Source organism: Harmonia axyridis, chromosome 5 (assembly GCF_914767665.1).
Source record: "Harmonia axyridis chromosome 5, icHarAxyr1.1, whole genome shotgun sequence".
NCBI classification, from domain to species: Eukaryota; Metazoa; Arthropoda; class Insecta; order Coleoptera; family Coccinellidae; genus Harmonia; species Harmonia axyridis.
Window position 1 is genome coordinate 36987367 of NC_059505.1, and position 13820 is coordinate 37001186.

General features: G+C 35.9%; 2 protein-coding genes across 2 annotated transcripts in view; one reads left to right on the plus strand and one right to left on the minus strand.

The window, feature by feature from the left end:
- The first annotated feature begins 4200 nt into the window (after positions 1-4200).
- On the plus strand, positions 4201-7957 carry LOC123680174 (cytochrome P450 18a1). The gene is made up of 5 exons (XM_045617948.1): positions 4201-4646; positions 4917-5305; positions 5366-5528; positions 5615-5879; positions 6641-7957. Exons 1-5 carry the CDS (start codon positions 4280-4282, stop codon positions 7044-7046), a joined length of 1590 nt encoding a protein of 529 aa, XP_045473904.1. The 5' UTR covers positions 4201-4279; the 3' UTR covers positions 7047-7957.
- A 203-nt stretch (positions 7958-8160) lies between these two features.
- Positions 8161-13820, minus strand: part of LOC123680669 (cytochrome P450 306a1) — a 29184-nt gene continuing 23524 nt past the window's right edge. Inside the window, exons 3-7 of the mRNA XM_045618675.1 lie at positions 9722-9867; positions 9464-9666; positions 9127-9408; positions 8706-9073; positions 8161-8609 (exon numbers count right to left, since the gene is read on the minus strand). Coding sequence (XP_045474631.1) covers positions 8428-8609; positions 8706-9073; positions 9127-9408; positions 9464-9666; positions 9722-9867 — 1181 coding nt within the window. The 3' untranslated portion in view covers positions 8161-8427. The remainder of the gene's footprint in view (positions 8610-8705; positions 9074-9126; positions 9409-9463; positions 9667-9721; positions 9868-13820) is intronic.

The following is a 13820-nucleotide window of genomic DNA, read 5'->3' on the forward strand; positions in this document are numbered from 1 at the left end:
GCTATTTTTTATTTGGACAGAATGATTAATTTTACTTAAGCTGTATACAGTGTGGTCACCTTTTGATCGACAACCTATAACCCATAAGTCTTTGAGATTCTTCTTCATTTCAAGTTATTAAGGAAAATACTAAATTAGCAACAATATTAAACAAAGTCCAATAAAATAATCCATAATTCATTATTCCGTAAAAAATTAAAAGAAATTGACCAAAAAATATCCTACCAATTATATCGGGTGTTTTTTTTTTCGAGGTATATAACTTTAAGTAGGCATTACTGTTCAAGATAGCGACCGATTTAACAGCTGTCAAGTGATTTATTCTCAGTTTGGTTTGGCAATTCATCATGAATAGACTCACGCCTGAACAACGCTTGCAAATAGTGCAATTTCATTTCGAAAATAATGGTTCTGTGCGGAATACGTATCGCGCACTACGTCCATTTTATTTTGTTTAGCGATGAAGCGCACTTCTGGTTGAATGACTACGTCAACAAACAAAACTGCCGCATATAGAGTGAAGCTTATCCTCAAGTGTATGTCGAAACACCGTTACATCCAGAAAAACTGACTGTTTGGTGCGCTTTATGGGCTGGTGGAATCATTGGTCTGTACTTCTTCAAAAACGATGATGACCAGAACGTTACAGTCAATGGTGATCGGTATAGAGCCATTATTACTAACTTTTTCATTCCTGAATTGAACAACCATGATGTCCAGGAGCTGTGGTTCCAACAAGACGGCGCAACATGTCACACAGCTCGTGCCACAATCGATTTATTGAAAGACACGTTTGGTTACCGCCTAATTTCACGTTTTGAACCTGTGAATTGGCCTCCAAGATCTTGTGATTTACCACCGCTAGACTACTTTCTGTGGGGCTATGTAAAGTCATTGGTCTATGCGGATAAGACACAAACCCTTGACCATTTGGAAGACAACAATCGCCGTGTTATTGCCGATATACGGCCACAAATGTTGGAAAAAGTCATCGAAAATTGGACGTCCAGATTGGACTACATCCTAGCCAGCCGTGGCGGTCATATGCCAGAAATCATATTCAAAATGTAATGCCACAAGATTATCTAGCGGATAAATAAAATTCATGTCAATCGAATAATCCATCGTTGTTTTATTGCAATTTAAAGTTCTATAGCTAAAAAAAAACTTTGCTTTTGCATATGGTATATTGTTCATTGACTAGTCTAGACAAACACTGGATATTACATAACGTTGGATCAGTTGAGTTCAGAAATAAAGAAAAAACGAATTTCTACCGATATTGATGTAACAGAAATGAATGAAATGAGGAAATAAGAAGTTAAAGGAAACTTTGTAAGCGAACTATCTCATGTTTACACAAATTTCTATCGAATTAATGATCAAATTAGGTAGTGTATTATATTTGTATGGAGCAACCTGAAATAACTGCAATTTTACCATTTATGATTCGTTAACAATGTTGGACTCATATATGAATTTGATTCATTTTCTTAAATCTATACGAAATAAAATCAAGATAGCTAATACCTTGATATAAATTTTTAACCCTAAGTCCAATCCTTGATACAAAGTTCTCTGTATTTATCTGTAAGATAAAATAATTTAAACCCAAGAGAAACTGATTTCCACTCGGCATAGGTCAAAACAAATTCTAACGTAGAGTGCAATGACTTGATAACAATTTTGGGATGTGATAATAATGCTGTTTACTGCATGCAGGTTGAGCAATCTATTGAACTTTTGATCTTTCGTAGGGCACCTTCTCAAATCGAACTTGCATAATTGAACATTGAAAACAACAAATTTATCCAAATTTACTACGCCTTGATTAGCATCATATCCCAAGAACTAAACGCCAGATTTGGAGGATTTTCTAAAATTGATTTGTATTTTGGTGAAAATAATATGTTGGGTTTTTGACGAAGTCATCATCTGGATGGGTGACCGCACACGGAACGATAACAAAAAACTCCTCTCCACACGAAAAACGAAAAAACATTTAATTTACTAATTAAAACAAAGAAAAATTGTGAGAATTACAATAGCGATAGAAGACATTCAAGTGTCTCTGTACTTTCACGATATCCCCCGTATCTGTTTTCACTTATGCTGTTAGCAATACTTGCTATTGACCATCAAACATTCATCTTAGAACTCGAACTTGATCTTGCCACATCCACCGATTGTCCTCAACATTCAACCATTGAGCAAATTGTCTCGACTACTTCTTATTTTTGTCAATACAGATATGGAAAATATAAGAACTGATTCGTAGAGTCTACATTTGAGGATATTCTGATTTATTTCTAATATTCTATAGATTTATTCTATTCAGGAAAACTTCTACTTGTAATTTTCATTGGGGATATTTACCCTTAGTTTTATTATATTTGATAACTACTTTCTTGGAGGAATTATATAAACATTCAAAGATATTAAAACTTGTGAGTTGGAAAATATTCCTCTTTACATACTAACATATATTTGGTGCATATCTTCAGAATTGAAATAGAGAATTTTTTGTTCGTTAAGATTTATTCTTGATTGAATTTCAATTGAAAACAGAATTACGATCAATAATACATAAACATTAAATAATGCGTCAAATATTTCAGTTTTCTTCTATTCAATGAAAAAAATAATTTACAAAATTGTACTGAAATTCAAACAAAATTTTGTCTTATCAAACTTTTCTTAGGGTAAAATTATAAATTTTATTTCGAAAATTAAATTTTCTGATTTTAGTCTTGAAAACTTTCGAGAGTTGGATGATTTCCAGTTTTCTTGAAAAAATACTTCTATAAGAAACAATAGAATACTGAAATCAAATACCTACAATATGGAAAAGAGAATTGTTCTTGTTTTTCATTCAAAGAAAAATCTTATCAACAAATTTTTTGTGAAATCCATACTCTTCTTGTCATAATAAAATTTGCATATCCAATATATAATTAAATCCAGGATTTTGGGTTTTAAATTGAACATTGATTCGTGAATATTTCTAGAGAATTGAAGAATTCCCAGATAAAAATTTTTCATGAAAGAAATTTTTTCAACTCTACCACAGAGGCAGATGTAAGAAATAAATTCTTCGAATATTGAAAATTGTAGGCAGCCGAGCTGGATTTGAAGTGATTTTTCCTAAAAAAGCATAGAATACCTGAGTTTGATACACAACGAAAAAAATTAAGGAGAACAAAAAAAAATTGAAAATAAAATTCAAAAACTTCTAGGCATATTGAAAATTTTATGTTTTCTATTGTAATTGAATTGAGGTCTTTTATGTTTCATAAAGCAATGATTCTTGAAAATTACGAGAAAATTTCTGAATAAACATTTTTCATAAAATAAATCATTTCAACTCTAGCACAAAGGCCAGGAGTAATGCAAATAATAATTTTTATAATATTGTCAACAATGGATTCCAAGTGAATCTGCCTAAAAAAGCATAGAATACTTGAATTTCAATATACAACGAAAAAAATTATGGAGAGCAAAAAAAAATGAAAATAAAATTTCCAAAACCTCTTCTAAATTTAATAAAACTTGCATATTTTGTATTATAATTTAATCTGGTGTTTTTTGTTGTATATTGAGCATTGGTCCTTGAAAATTTCCAAAGAATTCCCAGATAAACATTTTTCATAAGAGAAATTATCTCAACTCTAGCACAAAGACAGGAGTAATGTAAATAATAATTTTTTTTTAATATTGAAAATTATCAACAGCCAAGATGAACCCAAGTGAATTTCCCTAAAAATCCATAGAATACTAAAATTCAATACACAACGACAAAAAATTAAAAATTATTCTCAAGATTTACATCCAAGAAATGCATTCACAATCGCTCAACAATTTCACTCGCAATCACAATAGGTTAATCAATACAATGATGAACATACAATTCATCAACCTTGACAACATTATATCATCCGAAAAGAATCCAATTACCCTAAACTACGACAAAACCGCCAATATAAGAACAAAATTCACGATCAATGCTCTCCGCAACCAAGCGACACAGCATCCAACGAGTCTTGGACCACACTGAATAAGCAATCTATGAATGAAATGCACTCAGCGTACCAATAGAAGAAGGGATACCCGTCGTTCTGATTGGTCACATATGTAGGCTCCACCTGTCGTCTCCCACTAAGACGACTTAAGTCGCTACTAGATCTTATATAAAGCTAACTCTACTCTGAATACCAAAGAATAGATTTCGTGCATTTGAGAAAATTATCTCCAAAAAAAAAAATTGATCGCACAGGTCAAAATGTTGATATTTAATTGTGCTAAAAGCGTGTTTCACGACTTACATCAGGGTGACTTACAAACCATCCTCTTCGTTTTCTTCGGTGTGCTAGTGCTTGTTCGATTGTTCCAAAAATTGAGAGAACTGTACATCTTACCCCCGGGTCCATGGGGTTATCCCATCGTCGGCAGTATATGCTCCCTCAAGAAAGACCTTCACGTCCACTTCAACGACCTAGCTGCTGAATATGGTTCCCTGTTCTCCACGAGGTTCGGCAACCAGCTGATTGTTGTGCTGAGTGACTACAAGATGATCAGGGATATATTCCGCAGGGAAGAGTTCACAGGAAGGCCCAACAACGAATTCACCAAGATCCTAGACGGCTACGGTAAGTCTCACTCAAATACACTCCAAATACCGAAAAAATTTGCAACTTCCACAAATAAATAAATGCTTGAAAGTCCAAAGAACGAAAACTCAGAACAAGCCGGTTCAAGATACACATATTTGTTTACAGCGGTTAAAGTTGTGATCAAGTCGCTTGTATACGATTGACACACTTTTTCGACCTTCATCTCTGAGTAAAAGTGACGATCTCATTGTTATCGATATTCATTGCCGCTAACCTGAATTCTAAACGAAATTTTAAACACTCCAGGTCTGATCAACATTGCCGGGAAGTTGTGGAAGGAACAGAGGAAATTCGTACACGAAGGTTTGCGTCACTTCGGCATGTCTTACTTGGGAACCAAGAAGGCTCAGATGGAAACCAGGATCACAAAAGAAGTTGAGGAATTCCTCAGAATGCTTAAGTCCAAGAGGGGCCAAAAGGTAGATCTCAACCCTTACTTTGCCGTGTCCATCTCAAACGTTATCTGCGAGATCTTGATGAGTGTAAGATTCTCTTTCGACGACAAAAGGTTTAGGAGGTTCATGCAATTGATAGATGAGGGATTCAGACTCTTCGGCTCTCTGGATAAGGCTGTCTTCATTCCCATCATGAGATACCTACCTGGTAAATGGCAGACGTTGAACAAAATCAGACAGGTAGGTGTTTGTGGTTTTATTATAGAATTCGTTGATATTAACGTCTGCCTTCTTTTCTAGAACCGTAACGAAATGGGATTGTTCTTGCAAGAAACCATCGATGAACATAGAAGGACCTTCAACAGAGACAACATAAGAGACATCTTGGATACGTATCTGCTTGAGATTGCCAAGGCTTCCGATGAGGGTACTGAAGACTGTTTGTTCCAAGGAAAAGACCACGGTAAGTTTTACTCTTATCTTGAGAGATTACAAACGTTCTTATCCAATCTTCATTGATGATTCTAACATTAGCTTCTATCTCTTCAGATCGTCAAGTACAACAAATCCTAGGAGACCTCTTCACCGCTGGTATGGAAACCATCAAAAATACCCTGAGATGGGCTGTACTTTTCATGCTTCACCATCCAGACAAGATGGAGGCTGTTAGAGAAGAGTTGGATGCAGTTGTTGGCAGGGATCGTCTTCCAACACTGGAAGACATGCCTTACTTGCCTGTTACAGAGTCCACCATCTTGGAGGTGTTAAGGAAATCCAGCATCGTACCTATGGGAACTACACATGCACCTACAAGGTAAGAATTAAAACACCCTTTGGTTAAAAATAGATAGAAAAGGTCGTTGACTTCAAGAGAAATCAAGTGGCTTGAGATCGGTAAAACATTGAGGTTATGATGCGTGTCCGATTGATTTTTAGAAACTCGAAGAGGTGTGTACAAGAATTATGCGTCTGTCTGGGAGAAGTGAAAGCGTGCCAAAATTTTCGACGAGGTCAATAGACTTTTTTTAATGCCAGTCGGAATTTCACAAAGACGCTTTCGTAAAGACGGCGAGCGGTTGGAAGACAATTCTTTTATGTAATAGCACGCACTTTAAGAATATTCATTTATAATTATTCATATTCGGTCTATGGGACGTGGTGTAGATTGCGTTACGAAAAGTCGTGTGCAATTTTTGAATGGGTCCATCTTTGCAAGAGAATTCATTGGGTGTTGGGTGTTGAAATCCATCTTGGAGCTTCTACAGGAAGAATTTGCCAATTTTTAAACTTTTATGATTCACGAAGATTCTTATATTGAAAACATTCTGACAAATATTTCCTTACGAGTTTCGAATGAAAACCTTTGTTTAGTTTTTCAAAAAATCATGCTTTAGTATCATCATAATAAAACATCATTGTAAGTTATTAATGGGGTGATTGGTTGAAAAAAATTAACAACTGTTCGACTTAAAACCAATAAGTGAAGCAAAAAGAAGTCATCTTGAACAAATTCACAAACTCTTCAAAGTCCCAACCTCTCATTCATCAGAGTGTAATGATTTTTTTTCTTTCCAGGGATGTCAAACTCAACGGCTTCCACATCCCACAAGATGTCCAGGTGGTCCCCTTGCTCCACGCTGTTCACATGGACCCCGCACTATGGGATGAACCAGAAAAGTTCAACCCTTCAAGATTCGTGAATGCAGAAGGCAAAGTTGTAAAACCAGAATTCTTCTTACCTTTTGGAGTTGGACGTAGGGTTTGTCTTGGAGAGATAATGGCAAGGATGGAATTGTTCTTGTTCTTCTCCAACTTCATACACTCCTTCGACGTGTCCGTACCAGAAGACGAGCCCTTACCCAGCTTGACTGGTATTGCTGGTATTACCATCAGTCCCAAACACTACAACGTAGTATTGGAACCAAGACCAAATGGTTGGGACATACCTTCAGTCAGCATAAGGTCCACTGGAAGCCACTAACTCCAATCAGAGCAAATTATCCTGACAAACGGGTCGAAAATATAGTACAACTGTAAAAATTAGGTTAAGTATTTATAATATGACATATGTCAATTTGTACCATTTATGCTCAGTTTTATACGCGTCATCACAAGTTGTCTACCTGCAATTTTAAGTCTTCTATGAAGACGTTTGAGTCCACCAAGACGATATATGTGGTCCTTCTTTTAGGAAGTAAAATTGGGGAACGCAGACGTTTTAAAAAACCCTCTGTTCGAACCGAAAAATTCGAGCTATCCACTGCCATTTTTATTGACATGTGTTCCTATTACTAATCCATCAAATTGATGTCAATTTTCAATTCTGATCAGGTGGATTATCGCAGGACCACTGCTCTTGTTACAAAACCCATTGTTGTGAGAGGTTTTTGAATTTTACTTTGTACTGAATGAGTGGTTCCTGCGTTTTTAGTTTTAGGCAAGGTACTTATAGTACTTACATTACTTTTAGTTACATTCCATACAACAGATCTCTGCAGATTTGAAATAGGCTGTGTGAAAGGTGTTCATTCATAATCCAGCCACAATTCAAACCACATTTCACCGTAATTTTAAGTCTACTAGTCAATCACCAATTGGATTAAGGTTGTCTTTTTCCTTAAATTTGAAAAATCTTTTAATGTGTTCTTTTAGTGTTATAAGTGTTTTATCAATATTGATTACCTGTTTTGTTACCATCGCGATTTCCATATTGGAACTTTGTTTTCGATGCACCATCAATTTTCATCGATCCAACTTTCAATACATTCCATTTTCACACTAGTATTAATATGTATATATGTAATTTTATATACCATGAATTAAAAGTGTTCATTTATAACTTTGACTTTTAAGTTATTTGTTATTTAAAATAAAATATGAATAATTCAGTGATAGCAGTCTTATTAATTATGAATCCCCAATTAATTCTTAAACATCTCAATAATAGTGAAAAAAAAGAGTTAGTTCATGAAAATATTATATTATTTTATCTGGAAAAAAAAGACATAAGACGAAGTGAAAATGTATAATATAGTTTAGAAAAATACAAACTAATTGTTCTTTCATGCTTACTTCTATAACATTGTTGATTTCGACATAATTTAATAATATCCTTTGTGTCTTGAAATTAAATATTTAAAAGTGACCATGAGGTAAAGAAAAAATATGTATACAACATTTTTAAAACTTAATAACATATCAAATTATAATTTTTTTCATAGCAATCTTTCTAAGAATCTTTCACCTTTGGAAAAATTAATTATTGATTCTTCCTCAAATTGTATAAAAAAAATGAGGAACAGGATACAGTCAGCCAGATATAAAATAAATCACAGATTAATTTTCATCCAGAAAATACAATATTAAGCTTGAAAATTCTCGAAGGTGATCTTGAAGCTTTCAGGAGATAGAGTTATACCACAATGTCCATCTAAATTAACATTTTCCCTACTATCTATCGATAAACGGTATTTTTGTAGTATTGTGGAAGCAAATAAGTACAACAGCATCTTAGCCAGTTCATCTCCTATGCATATCCTTTTGCCTGAAATTAAAGACATGTTGTTGAAGGAATCAACTATAAGAATTATACACGAGTTAAGCTTAGATTATAAACTAACACCACATAAGCTTATCTCACCTGCTTGAAAGGGTATAAAATTCTCTGACCGACAAAAACTAACATTTTCATCTAAAAACCTCTTCGGATCGAATATTTCAGGATCTCTCCACTTCTTCTCATCCATATGAACTGACCATTGCAATGGTATTATCATAGTTTCTTTTGGTATTTGAAATCCTTCTATTTCTATAGGGGCTATTGTACCATGTGGTATGCCAACTGGTACTGTGGATCTTACTCTCTGCACTTCGGCTATAGAAGCTTCAAAGAGTGGTAATTCTTGAAAGTCTACCATAGTTGGACGTCTACCCTGCAGAACTGAAGCTAGTTCTTCTCGAACCAGTTGTTGAAAGTCTTCATGAAGGCTCATAAATAGCAGGTACCAACTGGAAGAATACAAATCGAAGGTATTTGGAATATAACTTAGACTTTTACTAACCTCAAGGTGGTGAGAGTAGTATCAAGTCCTGCTCCAAATACATCTGCAAGCAAATATCTCAGTTGCTGGTCATTATAGAACAGCCCTTCTGGTGTGTTCTCTTTCTTCTTCTTCTCGAGAAGGAAAGTATCTAACAGATTCTGTGGTTCGAAGTCAGGGTTTTCATCCAATTGTTGTTTCAGAGTTTTACGATGGTTTGCAATTATTTCATCGTACAGTTTGTGAGTGGTCTCTAAACCGTCTTGGAGGAACTTCAAATTCTTGCGGAATATAGGAAGAAACCTTTGAGGATTTAGAGTATTAGAATTGAGGTCAGACAGGGTACCAAGAGTTATACCTGAGTATTGGTAGGAAATTGACTGGTCCAGCAATGCCTATATATTTGATGCCTTCTTCTTGAAGATGCTGCAGGTAGATCCAAGTCTTATCATCTTTGGACCAAGACTCTCCAAAAACAATTTCGTTCATAAACGAACCAATAGTATGTCGTAAATGCTCTAGAGGTGAAAAATTAGGAGATTGTCCTACACTTTCGATATACTAGAAATTTGGAAGGATCTGTGAGGTATTCAGATTTCTCAGAAAATCAACTTACATCGATAAAACCATCAACGTGTTTTAGTATCGAGTTTTCCATGGCAGTTCTTTTTGTACTAACTTTGGCAGCACCTATGTTTCGTAAAAAATTGAAGAGCAGTTTCCTTTGGTCCTTCCACAATGGCCCCTCAGCACAGATGATGCCTTTATTCGAAAAAAAAATGTAAGTCTTTCGAAGCTCACTTCGTATTTTAGATGCTTTTTCAATACTTTTCTTCTTTGAAGTGATTATAGCAAGTGAAAATGGTTAAATTTGACCTATACTTTTGGTTGTGCGGTCTACCATAGTAAAACACATTTTTTTGGCAAAATTCGATTTTATTATTCAACATAGTTGCCTTAGAGGGCGATACAGCGATTATAGCGATCTTCCAGCTTTTCGATACCATTTCTGTAGTACGATTTGTATTTTGCTTCAAATTAGGCCTCAGTTTCGGCGATTACTTCTTCATTGGCGCTAGATTCCTTTCCAGCGAGCTTTCTTTTGAGGTCTGAAAACAGAAAAAAGTCGCTGGGGGCCAGATCTGGCGAATACGGTGGATGCAGAAGCAATTCGAAGCCCAATTCATGCAATTTTGCCATGGTTTTCATTGATTTGTGACACGGCACATTGTCTTGATGAAACAGCACCTTTTTTTCTTCAAATAGGGCCGTTTTTTAATGATTTCATCCCTTAAACGATCCAATAACGCTATATGATAATCGCTGTTGATGGTCTGGCCCTTTTGGACGTAATCAATGAATATTATACCTTGCGCATTCCACAATACCCATGCCATAATCTTGCCAGATGACTTTTGTGTTTTTCCTCGCATTGGATTCGGTTCATCGTCTGCAGTCCACTCAGCAGACTTGTCGATTGGACTCTGGAGTGAAATGATGGAGCCATGTTTCAACCATTGTCACATATAAACGCAAAAATTCAGGTTTATTGCAGTTAAACAGCTTCAAACACTGTTAAGAATCATTAACACGTTGTTGCTTTTGATCGATTGTGAACTCGCGCGGCACCCATTTTGCACACAGCTTTCTCAAGTACAAATATTCGTGAATGATATGATGTACATGTTCAGATGATATCTTCACAATGTCTGCTATCTCGATCAACTTCACTTTACATTTATGCAAAATTCTTTTGTGAACTTTTTTGATTTTTTCGTCGGTGACAGCCTCTTTTGGGCGTCCACTGCGTTCGCCGTCTTCGGTGCTCATTTCACCACGTTTAAACTTAACATACTAATCAATGAAGGTTGATTATCCTGGTGCAGACCCTGGAAACTCTTTATCAAGCCAAAATTTTGCTTCGCCTGTATTTTTTCTCTTCAAAAAGGAATATTTTATCAGCACACAAAATTCTTTTTTTTCCATCTTTTTTCAAATAACAAAAGAAGCTACACTCACAAAGCAATATCTCACAAACTAACGGTCAAACTGTAGTCAAATTTTGACACGTATCGTTCGAAGATTGATACTAACTAAAAATCATATGGATTTAATAATAGCAATACTGTGCATCAGACCGGGGACTTTTCAATATGTCATATGTCATTTTCGGTAAGCAAATTTTGTCCCAAACTTATCAAATTTGACATGAAGCTCGCGGAAATGAAAACATCAGTGATACGATATTCCACTCAATTCGCGAAAACGTAAACACTTCCATTCGAGAGTTATCGTGTATACGACCGGATGGACGGACAGACTTGAACTCTACCGAAAAGTTGTCATCATCGAATCGAACTTTATCGTTTGAGACTATCCCCGGTTCAAAATTCGAAAAACAGTCCTTGCTACGAAATGATAGACCGATCTGTTCGGGGAACGAGCGCCCAAACAGACGTCCTCGAACAACAAATCATTTTAAACGGCCTCTTCGGGTTCCGGCTGAACCAGACGTCATTCTTCCATAGTAAACGAAATCAAGAGTGACCAAGTTAGTCATCGACTGGTATAAACGTTATTTCCGAGGCATTAACGTTAGTTCTTGTCCAAGAACACCACGAGGTAGGCCGTGACCACGTGCACTGCTGGTTCTACGCGACTAAAAGGCTCGAGGAATGTCATATGCGACATTTCGAATGACTCATTCACGTCAACGAAACTCGTCTTTACGATAAATTTCAATTTCAAGTGGTTTCTTGTATCTTCGTGTTGAATTATTTATTATATCTCTTATCTTTTTGAATCTATGACCCATCTCGTATGATCCTTACCTTCTCAATGTCTTTTTTAGTCATTTGAACTTCGTAAGTTCTTGGTGTTTTCAAATGTATGAGGCCAATTGAGAAGTCCCCGGTCTGATGCATAGATGGCGGTGCTAGTATTAAATCCATATGATTTTTAGTTAGAACTAACCTTCAAATGATAAGTGTTAAAATTTGGCAGCAGTCCGACAATTAGTTTGTGAGATATTGCGTTGTGTGTGTAGCTAATTTTGTTATTTGAAAAAAGAAGGAGAAAAATGAATTTCGCTGATAAAATATTGCTTTTTGAAGAGAAAAAATACAGTCGAAGCAAAATTTTGGCTTGATGAAGAGTTTCCAGGGTCTGCACCAGGAAAATCAACCATCATTGATTGGTATGCTAAGTATAAACGTGGTGAACTGAGCACCGAAGACGGCGAATGCAGTGGACGCCCAAAAGAGACTGTCACCGACGACAAAATCGAAAAAGCTCTCAAAATGATTTTGAATAGATGTAAAGTGAAGTTGATCGAGATAGCAGACATTATGAAGATATCATCTGAACAAGTACACCATGCATATCATTCATATTTGTACATGAGGAAGCTGTGTGCAATATGGGTGCCTCGAGAGCTCAGAAGCAACAACGTGATAATGATTCTGAGAAGTGATTGAAGCGGTGTGTGCAATAAACCTGAATTTTTGCATCGATATGTGACAATGGATGAAACATGGCTCCATCATTTCACTCCGGAGTCCAATCTACAGTCAGCTGAGTGGACTGCACAAGATCCAAAAGCGAGGAAAAACACAACAGTCAGCTGGCAAAGTTATGGCATCAGTATTCTGGGATGCGCAATGAGTAATATTCATTGATTACCTCCAAAAAGGCCAGACCATCAACAGCGATCATTATATAGCGTTATTGGATCGTTTGAAGGACGAAATCGTTAAAAAACGACCCCATTTGAAGAAAAAAGAATGCTGTATCATCAAGACAACCGTGTCATAAATCAATGAAAACAATGAAAAAATTGAATGAATTGGGCTTCGAATTGCTTCTGAATCCTCCGTATTCGCCAGATTTGACCCCCAGCGACTTTTTCCTGTTCTCAGAACTCAAAAGAATAATCGCAAGAAAAGAATTTAGCGCCAATGAAGAAGTAATCGCCGAAACTGAGGTCTATTTTGAAGAGAAAGACAAATCGTACTACAAAAATGATATCGAAAAGTTGGAAGATCGCTATACTCGCTCTATCGCCCTCGAAGGCAACTAAGATGAATAATAAAATCGAATTTTGCCGAAAAAATGTGTTTCACTATGGTAGACCGGGGACTTTTTAATTGGCCTGTTATGTTTATCACTTTAGGAAACGTACTATTCGGAGAACACGCAAAAATTAGAGTATACAATGGTTTTCTCAGAAGTTTTTCAAACGATTCCTTAGGTATTGAAATAATGAGCTGAAATCATCTTCAATCAAGAAATTTCAAATTGAGAGTCAATTCAAATGCGATCTTCTACCTCTCGCATAGAATTTCCGAAAGTGTCCCCAATAAAGCCAAACTCAACTGATAAAGATGCATTATTAGCCGATTATCTTGAATGAAAATAACAATTCACTTGTAGCAAGCTCGTGCTGTATGGAAGGTTAACAACCAGGAAAGTGTTCCAACAGTTTAACACCCATACTCTTAGCAATATTTCGAATAAGAATGACCGCTCAAAACCTGAGTCCCAGCTTTCCTTTACGTTAAGCGTATACCTACTACGAGTGTACGAATGTTTCAGTTTTGCAGTGGCGTCCGTCAGCTCTGAAAAAAAATGAGAAAGCACTGACTTGAAGTAAGTGTCTCTCTTAACAAAATTTTTCATGAATCAGTTACTTACTGCGAAGGGAAATGTCAAGAAAC